At 72.6% G+C, this 22315-nt stretch overlaps 7 protein-coding genes across 7 annotated transcripts; 4 read left to right on the forward strand and 3 right to left on the reverse strand.

Moving 5' to 3' along the window:
- Positions 1–2097: 2097 nt before the first annotated feature.
- On the forward strand, positions 2098–3231 carry AURANDRAFT_19850 (hypothetical protein; the record flags this gene model as incomplete). The annotated part of the gene is made up of 1 exon (XM_009034820.1): positions 2098–3231. One exon carries the CDS (start codon positions 2098–2100, stop codon positions 3229–3231), a length of 1134 nt encoding a protein of 377 aa, XP_009033068.1.
- Positions 3232–4693: 1462 nt separating this feature from the next.
- AURANDRAFT_52281 (hypothetical protein) lies at positions 4694–6459 on the forward strand (the record flags this gene model as incomplete). Its single annotated transcript, XM_009034821.1, has 4 exons — positions 4694–5682; positions 5717–6043; positions 6077–6375; positions 6417–6459. The coding sequence occupies 2 exons, from the start codon at positions 4694–4696 to the stop codon at positions 5799–5801; spliced, it is 1074 nt and encodes a 357-aa protein (XP_009033069.1).
- A 140-nt stretch (positions 6460–6599) lies between these two features.
- On the reverse strand, positions 6600–6941 carry AURANDRAFT_16829 (hypothetical protein; the record flags this gene model as incomplete). Its single annotated transcript, XM_009035134.1, has 1 exon — positions 6600–6941. A coding segment is annotated over one exon (342 nt), but the record flags the coding sequence as incomplete, so codon positions are not given.
- Positions 6942–8572: 1631 nt separating this feature from the next.
- On the reverse strand, positions 8573–9229 carry AURANDRAFT_61244 (hypothetical protein; the record flags this gene model as incomplete). Its single annotated transcript, XM_009035133.1, has 1 exon — positions 8573–9229. The coding sequence occupies one exon, from the start codon at positions 9227–9229 to the stop codon at positions 8573–8575; it is 657 nt and encodes a 218-aa protein (XP_009033381.1).
- Positions 9230–9485: 256 nt separating this feature from the next.
- Positions 9486–12679, forward strand: AURANDRAFT_61245 (hypothetical protein; the record flags this gene model as incomplete). Its single annotated transcript, XM_009034822.1, has 2 exons — positions 9486–10580; positions 11648–12679. The coding sequence occupies 2 exons, from the start codon at positions 9486–9488 to the stop codon at positions 12677–12679; spliced, it is 2127 nt and encodes a 708-aa protein (XP_009033070.1).
- Positions 12680–19020: 6341 nt separating this feature from the next.
- On the reverse strand, positions 19021–20129 carry AURANDRAFT_69639 (hypothetical protein; the record flags this gene model as incomplete). Its single annotated transcript, XM_009035132.1, has 4 exons — positions 19021–19606; positions 19666–19828; positions 19891–20035; positions 20093–20129. 4 exons carry the CDS (start codon positions 20108–20110, stop codon positions 19105–19107), a joined length of 828 nt encoding a protein of 275 aa, XP_009033380.1.
- Positions 20130–21638: 1509 nt separating this feature from the next.
- On the forward strand, positions 21639–22229 carry AURANDRAFT_61247 (hypothetical protein; the record flags this gene model as incomplete). The annotated part of the gene is made up of 1 exon (XM_009034823.1): positions 21639–22229. One exon carries the CDS (start codon positions 21639–21641, stop codon positions 22227–22229), a length of 591 nt encoding a protein of 196 aa, XP_009033071.1.
- Between the last annotated feature and the right edge of the window lie 86 nt (positions 22230–22315).

Genomic DNA, 22315 nt, shown 5'->3' on the forward strand with positions numbered 1-22315 from the left:
CGCACGGCTCCTTTTACGCGCGGCCGCCGCGCGGCCGCCGCGGCCCGCCCGGGGGCAGGCTCGCGGGCGGGGCCGGCGTCGGCGGGTCGTCCTTCTCCTCCTCGACGCCCCCCTCCTCGAGCGCGTCGGCGCGCCGCTCGAGCCGCGCGGCCTCCGCCACATCCTTGTCGACGCCCTGGCCCTCCTCGTAGAGCACGGCCAGGTTCCGCAGCGCCGTCACGTGGCCCGCGTCCGCGGCCTGCCGGAAGAGGTCCGCGGCCTCGGCCACATCGGTGGGCTTGAAGGCCGTGCGGAGCTTGAAGCAGCCGAGGTTGAACCGCGCGGCCGCGGACCCCAGCCTCGCGCCGGCCTCGTACCACGCCGCGGCCGCGGCCGCGTCGGGCTCGACGCCGTCGCCCGTCTCGTAGCAGACGCCCAGGTCGCTCGCCGCCTCGCCGTGGCCGAGGCGCGCCGCGTCCTCGTAGAGCGCGGCCGCGCGCCGCGCGTCGCGGTCGCAGCCGAGGCCGAACGCCTCGTGGCGCGCGAGCTCGAAGAGCGCCGCGGCGTCGCCGCTCTCCGCGGCCTCGAGGGCCGCGCGGTACTGCTCGGCCTCGGCGCCGTCGCGCTGGCCCTCGACGTGCGCCGCCGCGAGGAGGTTCAGCGCGTTCGTCTGGCCGCGCGAGTCGAGCCCGGGCCCCGCGGCGTCGAGCCGCCCCCGCAGCGCGTCCAGGTACGCCTCCTGCGTCGTCGCGCCGCCGAAGAGCGGCTCGCCGCAGGCGGGGCAGGCGCCGTCGAGGGCGAAGTCGTCGCCGCAGGGGGAGCACAGCGCCGCGCCGCACGCCACGCAGACGCAGCCGCTCTCGTGGGTGCCCGGCCGCGCGGCGCAGGCCGGGCAGAAGGCGTCCGCCGCGCCCTTGGCGCCCGTGCGGCGCACGCGGCTGATGACGTCCTCGGCGCGGCCGAGGTCCGCCTTGTCGCGCGCGGCGACGGCCGCGGCGAGCGCGCGCTTCACGTCGTCGTCGCCGCGGCAGTCGACGCTCTCGTCGAGGTCGAACCTGGCGACGCAGGCGAACTCGAAGACGGCGGCCTCGGCCATGCCGTCCTTGGACCCCGCCTCCTCGTGGATCGCCCCCAGGAGCGAGTACGCGCGCGCGAGCTCGCGCGGGAGCGAGCCCAGCGCGTCGAACGCGGCCGCGGAGTCGCGCGCGGCGCGCTCCGCCGTCTCGAAGTCGCGGCAGCCGAGGCAGGCGACGGCGACCTCCCGCAGCCGCGCCGCGCGCCGCGCCGTCGGCGCCGCGTCGCGCGTCTCGACGCGCGCCGCGCGTTTGAGTAGCGGCGCGCCGTCCGCGAAGCGCCCGGCGGCGACGAGCGCCGCGCCGCGCGCCCGGAGCGCGTCGCCGAGGGCGCCGTCCCAGTTGCGGCCCGATTTGGCGGCGGCCTCGAGGGCGACGACGCGCCGCGCGCGCGCGGCGTCGAGCTGCGCGAACGGCGCGTCCGTCTTCGCGAGCGTCCGCTCCTCGACGCCGCGGGCCTCGGCGACGTCGGCGAGGCGGTCCTCGGCGAGCTCGAAGACCCGCGCGGCCGACGCCGCGTGCGCCGACGCCTCGCGCCAGCGGCCCGCCTCCTCGAGGACCGCCGCCGCCTCGAGCCGCGCCTCCGCCAACGCCCCGCGGTCCGCGGCGCGGCCGTCGAGCGCCTCGGCGCGGCCCACGGCGAGCGCGCAGCGCGTCGCGAGGGCCGAGGCTTTGAAGGTCGCCTTGCAGGTGCCGCAGCGCGTCCAGAGGCCCGACTTTTGGGCCCGGGCGAGGACGCAGCCCACGCGCGCCTGGCCCTCGCAGTCGCAGGCCGACTCGAGCACGGCCATGGGATCCTCCGTGTCGTCGTCGTCGCCGAAGCGCCGGCAGATCCGGCAGAAGTTGCCCAGGCCCCGGAGCTCCGCCTCCTGAAACGACGCCATCCTGCCCTGTCCTCGCGGTTTTTTATTTTGTTGGGACAACTGCCCGGGCGATGTTTACTCTCGCTTGCAGTCTCCTTGCACTCTCGAAACTGAGCTGGCTGGCACAGCGTCGTCGTCCGCCGGTCCGCCGCTGCTGCGACCACCGCTGCCGCATTTGCACGATGCGCGCCGCCATCCTCGCCGCATGCTGCGCGACGGCCCACGCCCTGTCGGCGACGCAGCAGAAGACGATCCAGCGGCGCCAGCTCGGGTCCAGCGACCTCGTCGTCAGCGACGTGTGCCTGGGCACGATGACCTGGGGCAAGCAGAACACGCTCGAGGAGGGCGTGTCCCAGCTGAACATGGCCTTCGACGACTACGGCATCAACTTCCTGGACACGGCGGAGATGTACCCCGTGCCGACGGAGGCCGAGACGCAGGGCGCGACCGACAAGACCATCGGCGAGTGGCTGCGGCGCCGCGGCAAGCGCGACGACGTCGTCCTCGCGTCCAAGATCTGCGGCGCGTCGGAGCGCATCACGTGGGTCCGCGACGACGGCCGCGGCACGCGCGTGACGAAGCGGGACATGGAGGAGGGCGTCGACGCGTCGCTCAAGCGGCTCGGCACGGACTACGTGGACCTGCTCCAGATCCACTGGCCGGACCGCTACGTGCCCATCTTCGGCGCCGACGCCTACGACGCGTCGAACGAGCGCGAGTACGTGAGCTTCCTCGAGCAGCTGGAGGCGATGAAGGACCTGCGCGACGCGGGCAAGGTCCGCCACTTCGGCGTGAGCAACGAGACGCCCTACGGCGTGTGCCAGTTCGCCGCGGAGGCGGCGAAGGACGGCGACCTCCCCGAGATCTGCTCCATCCAGAACAGCTACTCGCTGCTCGTGCGCTCCGACTTCGAGAACGGCCTCACGGAGGCGTGCTCCATGACGGACGTCGGCCTCCTCGCGTACTCGCCCCTCGCGGGCGGCATCCTCTCGGGCAAGTACAGCGGCGACGAGCCGCCGCCGGGCGCGCGCCTCAACCTCTTCCCGGGCTTCATGCCCCGCTACAAGCAGTCGCTCGCCAAGGAGGCCGTCAACGAGTACGAAAAGGTCGCGGCCGCCTTCGGCCTCTCGCCCGCGCAGCTCGCGCTCAAGTGGTGCTACACGCGGCCCCACGTGGCGTCGACGATCATCGGCGCGACGTCCCTCGCCCAGCTCCGGGAGAACGTCGACGCCTACTTCCTCGACGCGCTCCCCGAGGACTGCGAGGCCGCCGTCGCCGACATCTACCGCCGCTACCGCGACCCGTCGAAGACGTGAGGTGTTTCGGGAGTTTAAGTCACTAGCGCCAGTCCCCGCAGTAGTCGAGGAGGTCGTAGAGGCCGCCCATGGTCTTGATCTCGGCGGGGTGGAAGCGGTCGTAGAAGCCGTGGCGATTCGGCGCCTTGTAAGACTCGAATGTCAAGTACAGGCCCTCGGCCTTGTAATCAAAGGTGAGGCCGTTCGACGTGCATGGACCGACGGTTAGCTCGGCGCCGCAGCAGAAGTGATGGTTGTACGAGGAAGGCGTGATCGTGCCCGAGCGCTCGGGATGGAGCGGGATCTGACGAAGACTTGTCGCTCCCCCCTTTTCCCAATTATCTGGCCATGTCTCGTGGCGAGCCAGTTCGATTGGTCCGTCGTAGAGCGCTAGTACCTTGCCGTCCCTTTCTCGGACGAGCGTGACCGTCGCAGTACCGCCGAGGCGCGTCCACTGGTCAATAACGTCAGACAGCTGGTGAGCTTCGTCGCTTTCATGGTCAAAGTTTGGATCATTTGCGATCGCATCGTAGTCGAGTGGAACATTCATAGCGACGACGTCGCGGTTCTTTCCGGTAAAGCAGAGCTCTGCGAACTTTTCCATCATAATCACCATGCCGCCCGCGTCCCCGTAGGCATCGCAGTCCATGGAACGACATTCCAAGCGACCGCACTCGGAGATGCGCGTACCATTTGGAAGAGTGACGTCGACGATGCACTCGAAGCCCGCGTCGTCAAGCCGTTCGCGTTTGAGGATGGGCTCGTGGCGCCGCGCGAGCTCGACGAGCTCGCGGCCCGAGGCCGCGACGCGCGCGCGCACGGCCTTGGCGCGCAGCACGGGGAAGACCGTTGCCAGCGCTGTGAGCGTCGACGGATCCTCCACAGCGGCGAGGCGGCCGCGGCTCGTCACCGCCAGCGAGCAGAAGTCCTTGAGAGTGAGAAACTCTGCGATGCACGACAAGCGCCCGCCGTCCAGCAGCGCGGCCGTCGCCTTGCCCGCCTTGTGTCGCGACGCGGATCGGGTGCTCGGCATCGTCTGATGTAGCAGCAGAAGTCCGACGACGCGCGCGACGCGCTGCGAAGGCCGAGCCAAGAGCACCCGACTCAAAACTCAGGCAACGGCATCTTTGACAAAGTTGCACCCGCCGTTTCCGGTCAGCAGGCAGCCCGATCCAGCCCGCCGAGCCAGAGCATGCCTCCGAGAACAGTGGTCGCCGCCCTCCTGTGGGCGTCGGCGCGGGCCTGGGTCGCCCCCGGGGCCCCGCGGCGTGCGGTCCCGCTCTTCAGCACGAAGCCCAAGGCGAAGAACTACTACGACTTTCGGCGCGAGAACGACGGCGAGCTCACGGCGGAGGTCGCGGAGGCCGCGTCGCCCGTCGCCGCCGACGACGACGACGACGTCGCACCGCCGCCGGGCCAGCGCCACTTCCACCGGTTGCACCAGGACGAGATCGAGGACGGCATCTTCACGCACCTGCGGGAGATGGGCCTCGGCTTGTTCGAGGACGCGCGCGCGGGCGCGGCGTCGGGCTTCGGGTCCTTCGGCGACCGCGACGGCCCCGGCGCCGTCACGGAGACGGACGAGTGGCGCAAGCTGTCGCGCCACGCGCGCAAGGTCGAGAAGACGCACCTGCGGAGGCTCCTGGAGAGCGAGCAGCGAGTCGCCGAGATGTCGCTCGACGCGGCCGACGTCGGCGTCTTCCTGGATTGGACGCGCCAGAAGGTGGACGACAAGACCATGCGGCTCCTCTTCAAGCTCGCGCGGCGCATGGACGTGCCCCGCAAGGTCGAGCAGATGCGCCGCGGCGAGCGCATCAACTCGTCGGAGCGCCGCGCCGTGCTGCACACGGCGCTCCGCGCGCCGCGCGGCGCGGCCTCCCAAACCGCGCCGGCGGACAGCGCTTTGGTGCCCGTCGACGAGGCGATCGCCGCGTCCTGCGACGTGCGGGACCGGCTCTTCGCCTTCGTCGACGACGTGCGCCGGGGCGCCGCGACGTCCGCGGCGGCCGAGCCGTTCGAGAGCGTCGTCGCCGTGGGCATCGGCGGCTCCTACCTCGGGCCCGAGTTCATCGTCCAGGCGACGGCGGGCGTGAAGGCGATGGAAAGCGACGGCCGGGACCTCGAGGTGCGCTTCGTCGCGAACGTCGACCCCGTCGCGTTTACGGCCGCGAAGAAGGGCCTGGACCCGCGGAAAACGCTCGTCATCGTCGTCTCCAAGAGCTGGTCCACGGCGGAGACGCTGCGAAACGCCGCCAAGGTCAAGGCCTGGGTCCTCGACGCCTTCCCGGACGAGGACGAGGCCGCCGTCGTCAAGGCGCACTTCGTCGCGTGCGCGTCGCGGACGGCGCACGACCGCGTCGCTAGCTGGGGCGTCGACGCGGACGCGCGGCTCTTCGAGTTCTGGAACTGGGTCGGCGGGCGCTACAGCGCGAGCTCGTCGGCGGGGCTCCTGCCCCTCGCGCTCGCGCGCGGGTCGTCGGCCGCGCGGGGCCTGCTCGAGGGCATGCACGCGATGGACGAGCACTTCTACTCGAAGCCGCTCGAGGAGAACGCGCCCGCGGTCATGGCGCTCCTGGGCATCTGGAACGTGAACTTTTTGGGTCTGGGCGCGCGGGCCGTCGTGCCCTACTCGGAGGCGCTCGCGCGCTTCGCCGCGCACGTCCAGCAGCTCGAGATGGAGAGCCACGGCAAGTCCGTGACCATCGACGGGCGGCCCCTGGATTTCACGACGGGCGAGATCGTCATCGGCGAGCCGGGCACGAACGCGCAGCACTCCTTCTTCCAGCTCCTCCACCAGGGCCAGGCCGTGCCGACGGACTTCATCGGCTTCGCGAGGCCCGACGACGCGACGGTGGACCTCGAGGGCCACGACGAGCTCATGGCCAACTTCTTCGCCCAGCCCGACGCCTTGGCTGTTGGCCGGGCCTTCAACGACGTGCTGGTGGACGCGACCTTCGGCGACGGCGACGTCGACAACTGCCCGCACCGCACGCTGAGCGGCGACCGGCCGTCGCTGACGCTCCTCCTCGACAAGCTCGACCCCTACCACGTCGGCGTGCTTTTGGCCCTCTACGAGCACCGCTGCGCGGTCCAGGGCTTCGTCTGGGACATCAACTCCTTCGACCAGTGGGGCGTCGAGCTCGGCAAGGACCTCGCGAACGACGTCCGCGGCGTCCTCCACGACGCGCCGGGCGCGAAGCCGGCGAACCCGTCGACGGCGAACCTCCTCGCGCGGTACAAGGCCGCGCGGGCCTAATTCCCGAAAAATACTATTGCAGGTCCCGGCGACTGGCGGACCGCGCGTTGTTGCTCGCCGCCTCAAGGAGCACGCGCAGCTCCTCCTTGGACACGCGCCGCTCGGCCGCGGTGCCCGCGTCGCGGCCCTGCTTCGCCTCCGTGATCATCTTCTCGACGTCGATCTTCTCGACGTCCTCGCCGAGCTCGGAGAAGAAGGTTTTGAGGGCCGCGACGTCGACGTAGCCCGCGCCGTCGCGGTCGAACTCGGCCCACAGGAGGTCGTAGTCCTCCGCCGTGTCCGCGTCGCGGACGCCCTCGATCATGATGCCGCGGAACTCGCCGGCCTGGAGCCGGCCCTCGCCGTCGGCGTCGTGCTCGCCGACGAGCTGGTAGATGTCGGGCCGCCGGAAGTGGAGGCCGAGCTCCTGCGTCGCTTCTATAATGTCCTGCGGCAGGAGCGAGCCGTCGCCGTCGCGGTCCAGCGCCGCGAAGGCCGCATCGATGGCCGTCTGCTCGGCCTTGCTCTTCTCCCAGTGCGTCTTCGTCAGCGCGCCGAGCTTGCGCGGCGGCAGCGCGCGCTCCTTCTTCTTGCGGCCCGAGCCCCCGGAGCGCTTCGGCGTCGCGGGCCGCACGGGCTCCCGCGGCGTCGAGGGATGCTCGTCGCTGTCCGCCTCGAGGAAGTCGTCGTCGTCGAGGTCCTCGACGCGGCCGCGCGCCGCGTCAAAAACCATCGTGAGGCTGCCCACAACCGTTTGCCGTTGTTGACCATTCAAGGAAAATGGTGCCGTGTTGTTAACATCATGTTACCGAGGTCGCGGCGGCTGCGGCCAGGGCGGGAGCCAGGGGTCCTGGGCGTCGTCGTCCGCCGCCGGGCCCGCCGCGGCCGCGGCCGGGAGCGCGAACGTCGCGGACACGGGGAGGTGGTCCGAGTCCTTGTCGAGGAAGTCGTAGTCCCAGACGCCGCCGGGCGCGACGCGCGCCGCCGCGACGAGCCGCGCGGCGCCGTCGCACTGGCCGAAGGCGCTCGCCCCGGCCGCGAAGACGTGGTCGCAGCAGAGCGCCTCGCCGCGGTGCGTGCGGTGCGTCGCGCCGACGCACGTCCGCCCGCCGACGCTCGAGAGCGCCTCGGCCGCGGACGCGGAGACGACGTTCGTCCAGCCGGCGGCCTCGAGCGCCGCGCACGCGGGCGCCGCCGCGCCGCAGTTGAAGTCGCCGGCGACGAGCGCGAGCGCCGCGTCGACGCGCGCCGCGAGCGCGGCCGCGGCCGCCGCGACGGCCGCGGCCTGGCGCGCCTGCGCCGCGGCCGCGTCGCCGCCGGAGCCGAAGGGGAGGTGCACGTTCGCGACGACGACGGGCCGCGGCGACCGGTCGACGGCGACGATCAGCGCCGCGCGGCCGTCGTCGAAGACGACCTCCTCCCGCGCGAGCACCTTTCCTTTTACGAGCATGGCGACGCCGTCGCTCCGCGCCTCGCCCGAGTGCGGGTGCACGCCGCGGCGCCGCGACGTCACGAGCGCGTGCCGCGGTAGCGCCTCCTCGAACATCTTTCCCCAGCGCGGCTCGAAGAACCACTCCTGGAGGCACAGCGCGTCGCTCGAGCCGAGCGTCTCGGCGACGAAGTCGGCGAGGCGCGCGCCGCGCGCCAGCCACGACGCGTCGTCGTCCGCTTCCCGCGTGGCGCCGACGCCGCTCTTGTGCACCGGCGCGAGAAGATTGAACGTCGCGACGCGCAGCTGCGCCGGCGGCCGCAGCGCTGCCGCCGCCGCGAGGAGGAGCGCGACCCGCATCGCTGTGGCGCGGCGCCGCGCGGCTGCAGGCGCTCGAGAGGCGCACGGTGGCTGCTGCAGGAGATCGAGAGGCGCACGGCGGCGGCGGCGCGCTGCAAGGCGCTCGAGAGGCAGAGGCAATTCACAGCTGCAGAAGGGCCATGCGTCGCTGCTGCCACTGGCACTGCTCGTGGCTTGATTGACGTGCAACATACGTGCAGATGGCGAAGGTCGTCGAACTTGCTCCCCAGGCGGCCGAACCCGCGTGAATCGGCCAGTCTCGGCGTCGTTTCCAGCGGCATCGATACCCGCGCGTGCCAGTGGCGGCGAAAGGAACCTCGCTAGTACAGGACACACAGTTACTGGCCGCACTCGTGGAGGTCGCCCTGGTAGAGGACCATGCACCGCGGGCACTGGCGCAGGAAGTTCGGCGCGGACCGCGACCGGGGCAGCGCCGAGCCCGCGCGCCGCGCGAGGGTCGCCGCGCTCCGCGACGCGACCATGCTCGACACGGTCCGCGGCCGCCGGTGGAGCCGGAACGGCGACCGCTGGCAGACGTGCTCGCCCTCGTACTCGACGTTGCACCGCTCGCAGGTCCGGAGCCGCGGCGCGGGCGCCGCGGGCGCCGCGGGCTCCTCGGGCTCCTCGGGCTCCGGCGCGTCGGGCTCCGGCGGCGCGGGCGCGTCGGGCTCCTCGGGCTCCGGCGGCGCGTCGGGCGCGTCGGGCTCCGGCGGCGGCAGCGCCGGCGGCGGCAGCTCCGGCGGCGGCGCCGGCCGCAGGCGCGGGCCCTGGCGGCAGAGCGGCCGCGGGAGGGGCGGCCGGTCGCGGAGCGCGTCCGGCGCGAACTCTGGCGGTTCGAGCGTAAAGTCCCACTTGGGCCGCCGCGGCAGCGCGGCGCCGCCGGCCGTCGCCGCGCGGCGCACGGCCGACGCGCGCCGGCCCCGGGCGGCGGCGCTGAGGCGCGCCTCGGCCGTGCGCGCGCGCATGCGCTGGAGCTCGAGGCTGCGGGCCTGCATCGCCGAGCCCAGGGGCGCCGGCGACGCCTCGCGCCGCCGGGGCGGCGCGCGCTTCTTTTGCTTTTGCTGGGACAGCGGGTCGAGCTTCCGTCGCGCCAACGTCGCGCGCGCCGGGCCCATCATGGCTGCAGCACTAGATTAAAACGCTCACATAATCGGCCAGCACACGGAGCTGCCCATCAACACACTTCAATTACGGGAGATATTGAAGACCTCAAACTCGGCGACGGTGCTCACTCAGTGGCAGCAAGCGACGATGCGCCTCGCCGCGCGCCTCAGGCTCTCGGCGGCGCGCCTCGGGTCGCGGTCGCGCGCGCTCTCGGCGGCGCCGGTGCGCTTCCAGACCATCGCCGACGAGCCGCTGCTGGAGGTGGCCTGCTTGCGGCGCGAGGCCGCGGTCATCGAGGGCGCGCCCGTCGTCGTCGAGCGGGACACGACGCGCGCCCTGCTCGACGCCCTCGCAGACCTCGCGGCGCGGCCCGCGGCGGAGCTCGCGGCGCCGACGCTCGACGGCGACACGGACTGGGAGCTCGACGGCTTCACGACGTACTCGAGCAAGTCGTTCCGCCTCACGTGCGCGCGGTCCGGCGCGGCGCGGCGGCCCCTGCCGCGGCGCGACGCCTACCTGCTCACGGGCCCCCGCGGCGCGGGCAAGAGCGTCGCGCTGGCCACCGTCGTCTCCTGGGCGCGCGCGAACGGCTGGCTCGCGCTCTACGTGCCCCGGGGCTGGGACGTCGCGAACGCGGGCGACTACGTCGTGCCCTCGCCGCACCACGCGGGCATGTTCGAGGAGCCCCGGGGCAGCCGGGCCCTGCTCGAGGCCTTCGACGCCGCGCACGGCGGCCAGCTCGCGGCCGTGGCCGTCAAGGACGAAACCGTCGCGGACCGGTGGGGCGCGGCGACGCTCCGGGAGTTGCTGGACGCGGCGCTCGCCAAGGACCGGCTCGACGAGGCGTCCACGGCGCTGAGCGACCTGCGCTTCGAGCTCGGCCGCGCGACGGAGTTCCCCGTGCTCCTCGCCGTCGACGAGTACACGTCGTTCCTCGGGCGCACGGACTACTTCTACGACCACGCGCGCCTCGCGCCCGCGGACCTCGTGGCCGTGTCCGCCCTCGCGCCCCTCGGCGCCGCGGGCGTGCCCGAGGCGCACCGCCTCGCGCGCGGCTGCGCCGTCCTCGCGGACTCGTGGAGCCGCGGCCCGCCGGGCATGGGCGACGGCGACAAGCGCAAGGCCGCGCCGCACGCGCCCTTCGAGCTCAAGCTTGGCGCCTACAGCCGCGACGAGTTCCGGGCGGCCCTCGACCGCTACAAGGCCGCCGGCTACTTCGAGGCCGACCTCGACGCCCACGACGTCGCGGAGCTCGAGATGGCCACGCAGCGCAACCCGCAGCACCTCTTCGACCGCCTCGCCATGATGTGAGACCTCGGGCCGTCCGCGTAACACGCGCGCAGCCTACGCCTGGGCCGTCGTTAGCCTTCGCACGCGGCGCACGTGCAGTGGAAGTTGTACTTCGCCGCGAGGTAGGCTCGCCGGTCGGCGACCGCCACGACCCCGGCGCCGACGTAGGACACGCCCTTGCGCACGTCTTTCGTCGTCGTCACGTCGACGACGCGCGCGCCCCCGCGGTCCCGCATGGCCTTGGTCGCGTTGGCGTCGCAGGCGTGGTTCGCCCGGCAGAGCGTCTCGAAGACGTGGCCGGAGCCGGAATCGAAGTACGCGTTCGTCCGAAAGATGCTGCCGGCCGTCTTCAGGTGGCGGTCCCGGACGGACTTGCGCCCGCGCGCCGTCGCGACGGCCCAGCGGTCCGCGCCGTCGCGCCTTTCGACGACGCCGCGAAGGCCGTTGAGCGGCCGGCCCCGGTCCGACGCGAGGCCGTCGACGCGGACCGCGTCGCCCTTCGCGGGCCGCCGGAAGCAGTCGTCGAGCGCCCAGACCCGCGCGCCGGCGGCGGCGCCGAGGTCGGCGATGCCCTCGGCCGCGTGGACGTCGACGACGGCGTCGAGCGCGGCCTTCGCCTCCGCCGTGTAGCCGTCGCCGTCGCAGCCGGCCTCGACGATGGTCATGAGCCGCGCGACGTCGGGCCGCGCGAGAAACGCCGGCGCCGAGAAGTCCTCGACGTGTAGATCGGCGGCTCCGAGACGACCAAGCTGCCGCGCGCCAGGTCGACGAGCGCGCGCAGCCCGAGGCCGCGGCCCTCGAAGGCCACGACCTCGACCGTAGCCATCGCGTCGGGGCTGCCCGCTCGCGGCGATGTCGCCCTTCAGGCTAGGACCATCGTGGGGCAGCCCTGCTGTTCAAGCGGAGGGAATCTTCGACCTGTGTGTGGCAAATCGAGGGCATGGCCTTAACAGGAGCTCCACCGCCAACTACCGTGGAACCGCTCTCGCGTCGATTCGCCACCGCGCGCTACTACTGAGCCGCTGCAACGGACGCGCATGGCGGCCTTGGACGAATCGACCGTGCCCATCGTCGACATCGCGCCCTTCGCCGCCCCGTCCCTCTACGACGACGCGGCGCGCGCGACGGCGGCGCGCGCCTGGGACGCGGCCATGACCGAGGTGGGCTTCGCCGTGATCGTCGGCCACGGCGTGCCGGCGAAGGTCGTCGAGGACCTGCGCGCGGGCGCGGGCGACTTCTTCTCGCGCGACGCCGCCGAAAAGCTCGCGTACCGCCACGGGCCCTACGGGAACCCGCTCGGCGGCTACACGGCCATGGGCACGGAGGCCGTCTCCCGGACGCGCGACGCCCACGGCTCCGACGCCGGCGGCGCCGGCGGCTTCGAGGCGGCGCTCCCGGACCTCGTCGAGTCCTTCGTCTTCAAGCCCGACGAGGCGACGAGGCCGAAGCCGCCGGCGCTCGAGGCCGCGGGCCGCGCCTACCACGCGGCGCTGCTGGGCGTGCTCGACACGCTGCACGCCGTGACCGCGGCGGCCCTGGGCCTGCCGGCGGGCTTCTTCGACGAGTTCTACGCGCCGGGGGCGGACGTGTCGCTGCGCCTCGCGTACTACCCGCCCGTGCCGGCCGCGGCGCGGAACTCGTCGGCCGTGCGCTACGGCGAGCACACGGACTACACGGGCTTCACCATCCTGCTCCAGGACGACGCGGACGTCGGCGACCTCGGCGCCGGCGGCCTGCAGGTCCTGCGCAAGTCGGGCGCGTGGACCGCGGTCCGGCCCGTGCGCGGGGCCTTCGTCGTGAACATCGGCGACCTCTACGAGATCTGGACCAACGGCCGCTGGCGCTCGACGGTGCACCGCGTCATGAAGCCGCCGCCGGACTCGCCCGCGGCCGACGCGCCGCGCCTGTCGATCCCGTTCTTCACGGGGCCGCACGGCGACGCGGTCATCGAGGCCATGCCGACCTGCGTCGACGACGACCACCCGGCGAAGTACGCGCCCGTGAAGGCGCTGGACCACCTCCTCAGCAAGCTCGCGGCGTCGAATACGTAAGCCTGTGTGTTTTTCGTACTGTAGATGCGCCTCGGCCCTTTCGCGCGACGGCCCGGCCGCCCTCCTGCGCGCCGAGTTTTGGGCGGAGTCCGGCCCGCGAGCCTTGTAGGGCTGCAGCCACTTTGCTGAATTCAAGGTCGGCTTCAAGATTCATTGGGTACGGGCAACGACGCCTCGAAAAAACCTTCAGTGCCGCTTTGCTTGATCATTCAAGCGCCTCGGCGACCAGCGCGCCGACAGCGTTCGAGAAGGAAATTACTCTTCGGTACGTCGCGCTGCCGCTGTAGGGCAGAACCCGGCGCCGTCGCCGGTCGCCGGCCCCCTTCTGAAGGCTCCGCGCCGGCGCGACGCCGCGGCACGCCCTCGGGAAGGGCGCGCCTCGAAGGAGCCGCGATGAACAACCTCATCGACGGGTTGCTCGTCGACGTCTACGCCTACCTCCTGCCGGAGCTGGGCCACGCGGCGGCGAGCTCGCAGTTCGTGCGGGCGGCGGACTGCGCGGGCCGCATGCGCATCGCCGAGACCTACGCCGAGTGCTGCGAGGTCGAGCCCGCGGACGTCGGCGGCGCGTGCTCGTGGCGGGGCCTCGCGGCGTGCTGGGCGCGGAACGCGGTCTGGCTGCGGGCGTCGCCCCGGGACGTCGTCGCCGGGCCCGGCCTCCCCGAGCCGGCCGACGCTCGGGGCGCCGGGAGCGCCGACGACGGCGGCGACGTCGTCGCGTGGCGCGACGCGCTCCGCCGGGGCCCGCGCGCCGTGCCCCGCGCGCGCAACGGCCTCGTGCTCCGGGGCGGCGGCGACGACATCCTCGAGGGCACGGTGCTCGTCGTCGCGTCGGCCCGCGGCGACTGCACCATCTTCGACGCGGCCCACGACGACGGCGCGAGCCGCCTCGAGCTCTGCCACGGATACCCGCCCGAGTCGCAGGACGCGGCCGCGCCGCGCATCTCCCTCTTCTCCCCGGCCGGCGGCGGCGGGCCCGCGGCCATCCACCGCGGCTCCACGCGGTCCACGGGCGAGCCCCACGTCTACAGCGTCGCGCTGCGCCGCGAGGCGCAGCCGAGCCTCGACGTCGACGCGGAGCTCAACGCGGACCTGCGCGCCGACGTCTTCGTCGACGCGCGCCGCGAGGTCGCCGACGCGGCGCTCCGCGCCTCGCGGGGCTTCTCCGACCGCATCGTCCTCGGGGCGGACCACCAGGGCCGCTGGCCGCTCAACGGCGCGATCCGCGCCTTCGCGCTCTTCCGCGGCCGCGTGCCCGACGCGTTCCGCGCGGCGCTGGAGCGCGCGCTCGCCGCCAAGCACGGCATCGACGTCGCCGCGGACGCCACGTCCGACGACGCGCCCATGGACGACGCGGGCGACGACGACTCCGACGACGACGACTTCTTCGACGACGCGGACGACGAGTGAGCGCGAAAGGCGCGCCCCCTAAGACTATCGAAGCTGGGTGGACGGTCGACCCCCCGGGTACAAAAGAGGGCGTCTTGCGACGCGACGAGGGGCCGCGCCCCGAAGACCATCGAAGCTGGTGGGGCGGCGCAAGATTACGACTACGCGAAGAGGGGCCGCGGCGTGACGATCGCGGAGTCGACGTCGAACTTCGTCGGCTTCGCGTTGTCGAGGCCGAGCGCGTCGGCGAGGATGCGCCGCGACCGCACGTGGGGCGTCAGGTTGCAGAGCGCGCCCTTGGCGGCGGCCTGGCACTGGCCCGAGCCCGTCCGGCGCAGCGCGATGAGGGGCTTGGACGCGCCCGCTAAAGCGATGCGCTCCCGGTTCTCGTCGCAGTCGAAGCCGAGGCGCCAGAGCGCCGCGGCGCACTGGAACTGGAGCTGGTCGCTCGACTCCGATCTGAGCAGCGGGGTCACGAGCGCGGGGATCGCCGCCTGGCCCACGCGCTTCCGCGACGATCCGTCCGTGAGCGCGCCGAGCGCCCAGGCCGCGCGCTCGCGCGCCGCGTTCGTGTCGCTCCTGTCCAGGGCCTCGACGAAGATCTCGATCGCGCCCGCGTCGACGAGCGCGCCGCGGTTCGCCGCGTGGCCCGCGAGGGCCGCGAGCACGCGGAGCGCGTCCCGCTTGCCGGCGCCGCGGAGCAGGCCCGCGACGGCGCGGATCGTCTCCGGCGACGCGGCGGCGCCGCCGGCGTCGGCGACGGCGACGGCGCGGGCCCGCGCGGCCTCGGCGACGCAGCCGTCCGAGTTCGACGACCAGAGCTCGACGAGCAGCCCGAACTCCGTGGCGTCGACGGGCGCCGCGGCGGCGGCGGCGCTGCCGGACGCGGTCGTCGTGACCTTGTGGCCCGTGATCGTCTTCTCCTTGCTCGACTGGGCGCCGGCGTTGCGCGCGGCGGTCACGGTCTTGTCGTGGCTCTTGGGCGGCGAGGCGGGCTGCCCCTTGCGCGCCTCGACCAGGGGGCTGCCCCGCGCGCTCTTGCCGACGAGGCGGCGTCTCGTGAAGGGGCTCTTGGGGGTCGTCGGGTCCTGCTGCTTGCCCATGGTGCGTGTGCTGGTGCTGGTGCTGGTGCTGCGTTTGTTTCGTTTCGCTTTGTTGCGAGAAGTTTCGGGAACTCGAGGAGAGCTCGAATCAGGCCGCTCGGTGCGCAATCTTGGCCGACCTTGGCCCCGGCCAATCGCGTAAAAGCATCATGTTGCCCTCGGGAGCCTCGCCGGCTTGCAGCGTCTGCCTCAGTGCCCTCGCCTCGACCACCTCGCATCGCCACGAGATCGCAGCGCGCGCGCAAGTGCATCAACGTGCATAGCTTCTCGTCGCGCATCGAAGCTCGCCAATTCATCGCATCGCGTCGACGCGGTAAACGCTCCGCGCGCTGCGCATGGCTCGCATGCATTGGCTGCGGCGCGTCGTGTGCCTCCTGGCGGCGCGGCGCTGCCTCGCGTCCTTGTCGCCGCTCGTCGCCGGCCCGCGGCAGCTCACGCTCGAGGCCGCCGACGCCATGGCCTCCGCGGCGCTGCGCGAGGCGGCGGCGCGCGAGTTCAACGACGTGTCCGTGAGCGTCGTCGACGCGTCGGGCCGCGAGCTCGTGCACAAGGCGCACCCGGGCTGCCCGCGGCTGATCCCGCACCTCGCGCGCGCCAAGGCGGGCTGCGTCATCGGTCTGCACGCGCCGACGCGCGCCGTCAAGGACAAGTACCTGCCGGAGAAGCTCGCGCAGCTCCTGGGCACGACCGTCGTCGCCGCGGCCGCGACGGCGACGAACTTCGTCGCCGTGCCCGGCGGCGTGCTCTGCCGCGACCCCGTCGACGGCGCCGTCGTCGGCGCCATCGGCGTCAGCGGCGCGTCGTCCGACGAGGACGAGCACTGCGCCGTCGTCGGCGCGGCCGCCGCGGGCCTCGCGACCGAGCCGGCGAGCAGCCCGCTCGACGACGTCGACGACGAGGCAGACGATGCGGACATCGAAGAGGACGCGGAGGAGGAGGACGAGGATGTCATCGAGGAAGCGGACGCGGAGGAAGTGGACGAGGAGGACGAGGATGACGGCGAGGAAGAGGAGGAGGACGAAGAGGACGCCGACGACGACGACGACGACGACGAGTATGACGACGACGACGAGTATGACGATGACGACGACGACGAAGAGGAATATGACGAGTAAGCTGTGGTGTGCCTAGATCAACTGGGGAATGCTCCATCTCGTTGAAGTTCACGATGGCGTTGCTCTCGGAGAGGCTGCCCGGCATCCCCGCTGCTGTGAGAGCGCATGGCGGCCCTGGACGAGGCCGAGCCCGAGTTTGGGGACTTGACCGACGAGGTGCGCGCCATCCACCGGAAGAAGTCCTTCCTGTCGCGGCTCTTCGGCTCGAAGCGGAAGGCGCGGCGGCCGACGGAGCGGCCGGCCCACGTGCCCGAGCCGGAGCCCGGCTTCGAGGACCTGTCGACGACGGCCCACGCGCTCGCCGCCGAGAGCCCGCGGCGGCGCGGCGGGCCGCCGCGGCCCGCCGACTTCGTCCCGGAGGTCGAGCCGGAGTTCGCGTCGTTCGGCGCCGAGGCGGAGAGCGTCGCGCGGTCCGACAAGCGGCTCATGAAGGCCGCTTCGCGGCGGTCGAGGCGGCCGCCGCCCGCGGCGCGGCGGCCCGAGGCCCTGGAGATGGAGGAGGAGGAGGCGGGCTACGAGTGCGCGGCCGCGGAGCACACGCGGATCCGGAGCCCGCGATAGGCGCTAGCAGCTTATGGCGTCGGTCGCGAGGAGGGCCTCGGAGAGGGTCCCGCCGCGCTTCTTGCGGCGCGGCGGCGCGAAGACGAGGAGCGCGAAGGCGGCGGCCGCCGTCGCGACGAGGGGGTAGTTCGCGGCCGCGGGCCGGCCCGCGCGCGCGAGGGCCGCGTAGGCCGCGCCGAGCAAGGCGGGCGCGACGAGCCCGACGAGCGACTCGACGGCGCCGAGGCCGCCGAGGACCTTGCCCGCGTCGCTCTCGCCGATGGCCTCGACGACCAAGGCGCGGTGCGCGGGATTCGCGGCCGCGAGCGGCGCGGCCAGCGGCAGGAGGCCGAAGAGCGCCTTGCCGCCGAGCGCGCGCGGCGGCACGAGCGCGAGGCCCAGCGCCAGCAAGCCCGAGCAGAAGGGGCCGCAGCGCGCGAGCGCGAGGTTCGCGTCGCGGCCGGGCGCGAGCCGCTTCGCGAGCGGCTCGCCGATGAGCGCGCCCGCGGTGGCCATGGCGCCGAGGATGCTCGCGTAGAGGCCGACCTCGCCCTTGGACATGGTCCGCGCGAGGTACTGGACGACGAAGCCGCCGCCGGTCGCGTTGCACATGATGAGGCCCCACGCGACGCTCAACGCGAACGCCGGCGACGACGGCGACAGCAGGAGCGCCACACCCCTGCCCGCGTCGCGCAGCGACGCGAGGGCGCCGCGCGGCGCGCCGCCGGCGGGCTTGGCGGCGACGGGGGGAACGCGCGCGACGCCCGCGAGCGAGACGAGGAACGCGGCGGCCGCGGCGGCGAGCGTCGCCGCGGACCCGAAGCGCTCCGCGGCGACGCCCGCGGCCACGGGCGCGGCCGCGAAGGCGCCGAAGAGCGACACGGCGATGGGCCGGAACCCGGCCGTCGCCGCCGCCTCGGGCCCGCGCGCGGAGTCCGACGGCTCGACGGCGGCGGCGGCGGGCGCGCGCGCCGCGTAGGCGTAGGCGGCCGTGAGGAGGCCGAAGTAGCCGCCCGCGAGGCCGAAGAGCGCGCCGCTCGCCGCCAGCGCGGCGAACGGCAGCTCGAACCACGCGTACGCCGCCGCGGCCGCGGCGCTCGCGGCGCCGCCGACGCACGCGACGGCCATGGGCAGCCGCGGGCCGCGCGCGTCCGCGACGCCGCCGAGCCACGCGCCGACGACGGTCTGGGGAATGCCCTGGATCAACCCGTAGGCGACGAGCAACTTCGCGGCGCGCGACGCGCAGGGGTCGTCGGAGTCGGCGCCGTCGCAGCGTTTCTTCTCCCGCGCGACGACCTCCAAGGGGACGACGGTGGCGATGACGATGCACGTGGCGAAGAACAAGGTGGTGACGAAGAGCAGCGACCGCTGCACCATCGTGTGCGCCGTGTCGGAAGGCTTCCAGTCAGAGGCGCATGATGACGAGGGCGGTCTGTGAAGTGATGCTGAACTCAATTAAAGTCCTAATTAAACTCAAGGGGACCTCTGCGCGCATGCGAGCGGCTCAAGCCCTGGGCTCGTTACGGGGGCGCCCGTGCGTGGCACGGAGGTGGGGCCGCCGGCGGAGCGTCATTTCGGGGGAGCGACACAGGGAGGAATCGATGGAAGGGAGGAAGGACGGGAGGGGGAGGCGTACTAGTAGGGAAAGGAGAAGCCTGGACGGCGCCGGCCTCGACGGGACGTCCCCGCGCGCTGGATGAAGCAGGGATCTCAGATCCGAGCGACGGGGTCCGCCTGGACGGCGCCGGCCTCGACCCGGACGTCCTTCGGCGCGTCGGACGCCGTCTCGTCCTTCGCGTGGGTGAAGGAGCCGAGGCGCGCGGCCTCGGCGCGGAAGAGCGTCGCCGCGGCCGCGTAGAACGCGCGCTCGCGGAAGTGGCCCGAGGCCGCGTAGAGCGCGGCGGCGAAGGACGCGACCCCGAGGCCCAGCATGTCCGACGCGCCGCTCACGGCCTCGGCGACGACCGACGCGCGCGCGGCCCTCGCGAACAGGGACGTTCCGTAGGTCGTAGGCTCGTAGGCACCGGCCGAGGCTACGTAGGCTCGTAGGTACCTACGCGGTCCGTTGTAGGCTCCCAACGGACAGCCCCCCAGTGGGAGCCCACGTAGGTCCGTAGGCTCGAGTCGAGGCTACGTAGGCGCGTAGGCACCTACGTAGCCACCTACGGAACGTCCCAGCTCGCGAAGACCCGAGAAGAGCAGCCTCCTTACGCCGCGGGGATCGCCCCCGCGCGCTTGTGCGTCGGGGCGGGGCGCCGGGCGTCGGCATCGGGGGACTTCAGTAGGGCACCATGACCTGCTGGCCCGCGGCCGCGCCCGGCGGCACGGCGAACATCATGGTCTGGCCGTTCGGCGCCTGGACCTGGAGCTGCGTGCCCGCGTAGACGCCCTCGGGGATGACGACGGGGAACGTGCGGGGCTGGCCCGCGGGCGGGTAGTTCTGGTGGGCCATCTGCTGCGGCCGCGGCGCGGACGGGTATTCGGGCTCGTACTTGGGCGCGGCGGCGAACTGGCCGCCGCCGCCCGCGGAGACGGCGGCGAGCGTGCCGCTCTTCTCGCGCTCCGTGAGCTCGTAGTGGACCTGGGCGTGCATGCAGCCCGCCGTCGTGTAGAAGACGATGTCCGCGATGAGGTCGAGGATGTTCGCGAGATCGCGGAACGACGGGTCGAACATCGCCGCGAGGTGGCAGATGCAGGCAAGCATCTGGACGCAGTTGTTGAAGCGGATGATGCGCCGGTCGCAGGGGTCCGACTGGAGGTCGTACTTGTCCATGACGTACCTGACGCGCGGACGCGCGTCGACGGCGGCCCCGGGCGGGAGCGACGCCGGACCGCGTACATGCGCGTCGAGCTCAGCGAGCAGGACAGGCAGCAGAAGCCCTCGAGGGCGAGGCAGCAGGGGTTGCCCTGGTCGCCGATGGAGCCGGCCTTGAAGCAGCAGCGGTCGTAGTAGCCCTGGCAGCACACGTACGCGTCCATGTTGCCCTCGAGCGCCTTGTGGCCTGCCGGGACGACCGTTCGAAACATACACCGGGGCGTGTGCGTGGACGCCGGACAATCGGACGCATGTAGCAGTTCGTGAAGGGCAGGAAGCAGGGCAGGCCGCCGCAGCAGCAGGCGAGCGGGTCCTTGCAGGGGGCGTCCTGCATGCCCGTCTTGAACATGTTCTGGCGCCCGCCGCGCGCGTCGTTCTCGTGCGGGGAGTCATCCTGCGGGGGGTGCGGCGTCGAGGCGGCGGGTTTCGGCGTGCGACGCGGGCGGCGCGCGAAGAAGCAAAGGCACATCCTGCCGTCGCGACGCTCGGGCTCGATAGAGGACTTGATAGAGGACTGGCCTCCCACAGGACACCCCTGGCCACTCGTTACTTGTGGTTTTCAGCGACACAGGCCGCTGGAGGCTCGCTGGGGGAGATATGGACGGAGCAGCGATGTCAGATCCGAGCGACAGGCTTCGCCTGGACGGAGCCGGCTTCGACCGGGACGTCCAACCAAGAAGAACAGCCCCCTTACGTCGCGGGGGTCGCTTCCGCGCGCTCGTGCGTCGGGGCGGGGCGCCGGGCGTCGGCATCGGGGGACTTCAGTAGGGCACCAAGACCTGCTGGCCCGCGGTCGCGCCCGGCGGCACGGCGAACATCATGGTCTGGCCGTTCGGCGCCTGGACCTGGAGCTGCGTGCCCGCGTAGACGCCCTCGGGGATGACGACGGGGAACGTGCGGGGCTGGCCCGCCGGCACGGCGACGGCGGCCACGGGCGGCGCGGGCGGGTAGTTCTGGTGGGCCATCTGCTGCGGCCGCGGCGCGGACGGGTATTCGGGCTCGTACTTGGGCGCGGCGGCGAACTGGCCGCCGCCGCCCGCGGAGACGGCGGCGAGCGTGCCGCTCTTCTCGCGCTCCGTGAGCTCGTAGTGGACCTGGGCGTGCATGCAGCCCGCCGTCGTGTAGAAGACGATGTTTGCGATGAGGTCGAGGATGTCCGCGAGATCGCGGAACGACGGGTCGAACATGGCCGCGAGGTGGCAGATGCAGGCCAGCATCTGGACGCAGTTGTTGAAGCGGATGATGCGCCGGTCGCAAGGGTCCGACTGGAGGTCGTACTTGTCCATGACGTACCTGACGCGCGGACGCGCGTCGACGGCGGCCCCGGGCGGGAGCGACGCCGGAACGCGTACATGCGCGTCGATTCCAGCGAGCAGGACAGGCAGCAGAAGCCCTCGAGGGCGAGGCAGCAGGGGTTGCCCTGGTCGCCGATGGAGCCGGCCTTGAAGCAGCAGCGGTCGTAGTAGCCCTGGCAGCACACGTACGCGTCCATGTTGCCCTCGAGCGCCTTGTGGCCTGCCGGGAAGACCGTTCGAAACATACACCGGGGCGTGTGCGTGGACGCCGGACAATCGGACGCATGTAGCAGTTCGTGAAGGGCAGGAAGCAGGGCAGGCCGCCGCAGCAGCAGGCGAGCGGGTCCTTGCAGGGGGCGTCCTGCATGCCCGTCTTGAACATGTTCTGGCGCCCGCCGCGCGCGTCGTTCTCGTGCGGGGAGTCATCCTGCGGGGGGCGCGGCGTCGAGGCGGCGGGTTTCGGCGTGCGACGCGGGCGGCGCGCGAAGAAGCAGAGGCACATCCTGCCGCGATTCGGTCGGGCTCGAAGGATGTCGCCGCCAAGCTGGCCAAGCGCGCCAGCGTGGATATTTTGTGCTCCTAACGGCAGCGCTGACCAGATGCTGGCAAGGTTCCAGGGTGCTGCCCCTCCCGCAGCATGGTGGCAGCCCTCGACCGCGCCCGGGAGGTCTAGCCCGGAAGAAGCGGTCCACGCACGAGACCATGCTCGAGGCGGACTGGGAGGCCTGCGAGCGCGGCTACTACGCCGGCGAGCTGCGCATCCAGGAGAAGGAGCTGCGGCTCTACACGAAGTGCAACGCCATCATCGCGAAGCACGCGGCCTTCTTCGCCCTCATCGCCTACAGCGCCCTGTCCATGACGCCCCACTGGCTCGACGAGGCGCTGACGAGCCAGACGAAGAAGTTCTTCTTCTACAACTTCGTCGTCGTCGCCATCGGCTTCAACATGCTCACGATGGTCGTCACGAGCTGGTGCATGATCTTCGGCCCGGGCCTGGCCATCCGCGGGCCGCCGGGGTCGATGAAGCGCGCCGTCGAGGGCATGCGCGACGAGGAGGCCATGACGCACCTCTTCTTCGCGCTCGGCCAGGTCTTCCTGACGCTCGCGGCGGTCGCGCTCGGCTTCCTCAAGCTGCCGCTGGCCGTCGCGTGCTGCATCGCCGTGATCCTCGTGCTCTTCCTCGGGTCGACGCTCGCCTGGTACGTGCGGCGGCCGCGTGCGTCCTTCAGCCTCACGGACTTCGACGGCGACGTCGACTTCGAGGCCCTCATGCTCAAGGACCTCGACTCGTAACGCTCCTCAAAGTTTAGGGCTCGTCGGGCATGGTCGCCCAGGGCGTGCCCACGAGGGCGACGGCGATGTCGCCCCAGTTGGCGACG

This window comes from Aureococcus anophagefferens (assembly GCF_000186865.1).
Source record: "Aureococcus anophagefferens unplaced genomic scaffold AURANscaffold_2, whole genome shotgun sequence".
Lineage (NCBI taxonomy): Eukaryota > Pelagophyceae > Pelagomonadales > Pelagomonadaceae > Aureococcus > Aureococcus anophagefferens.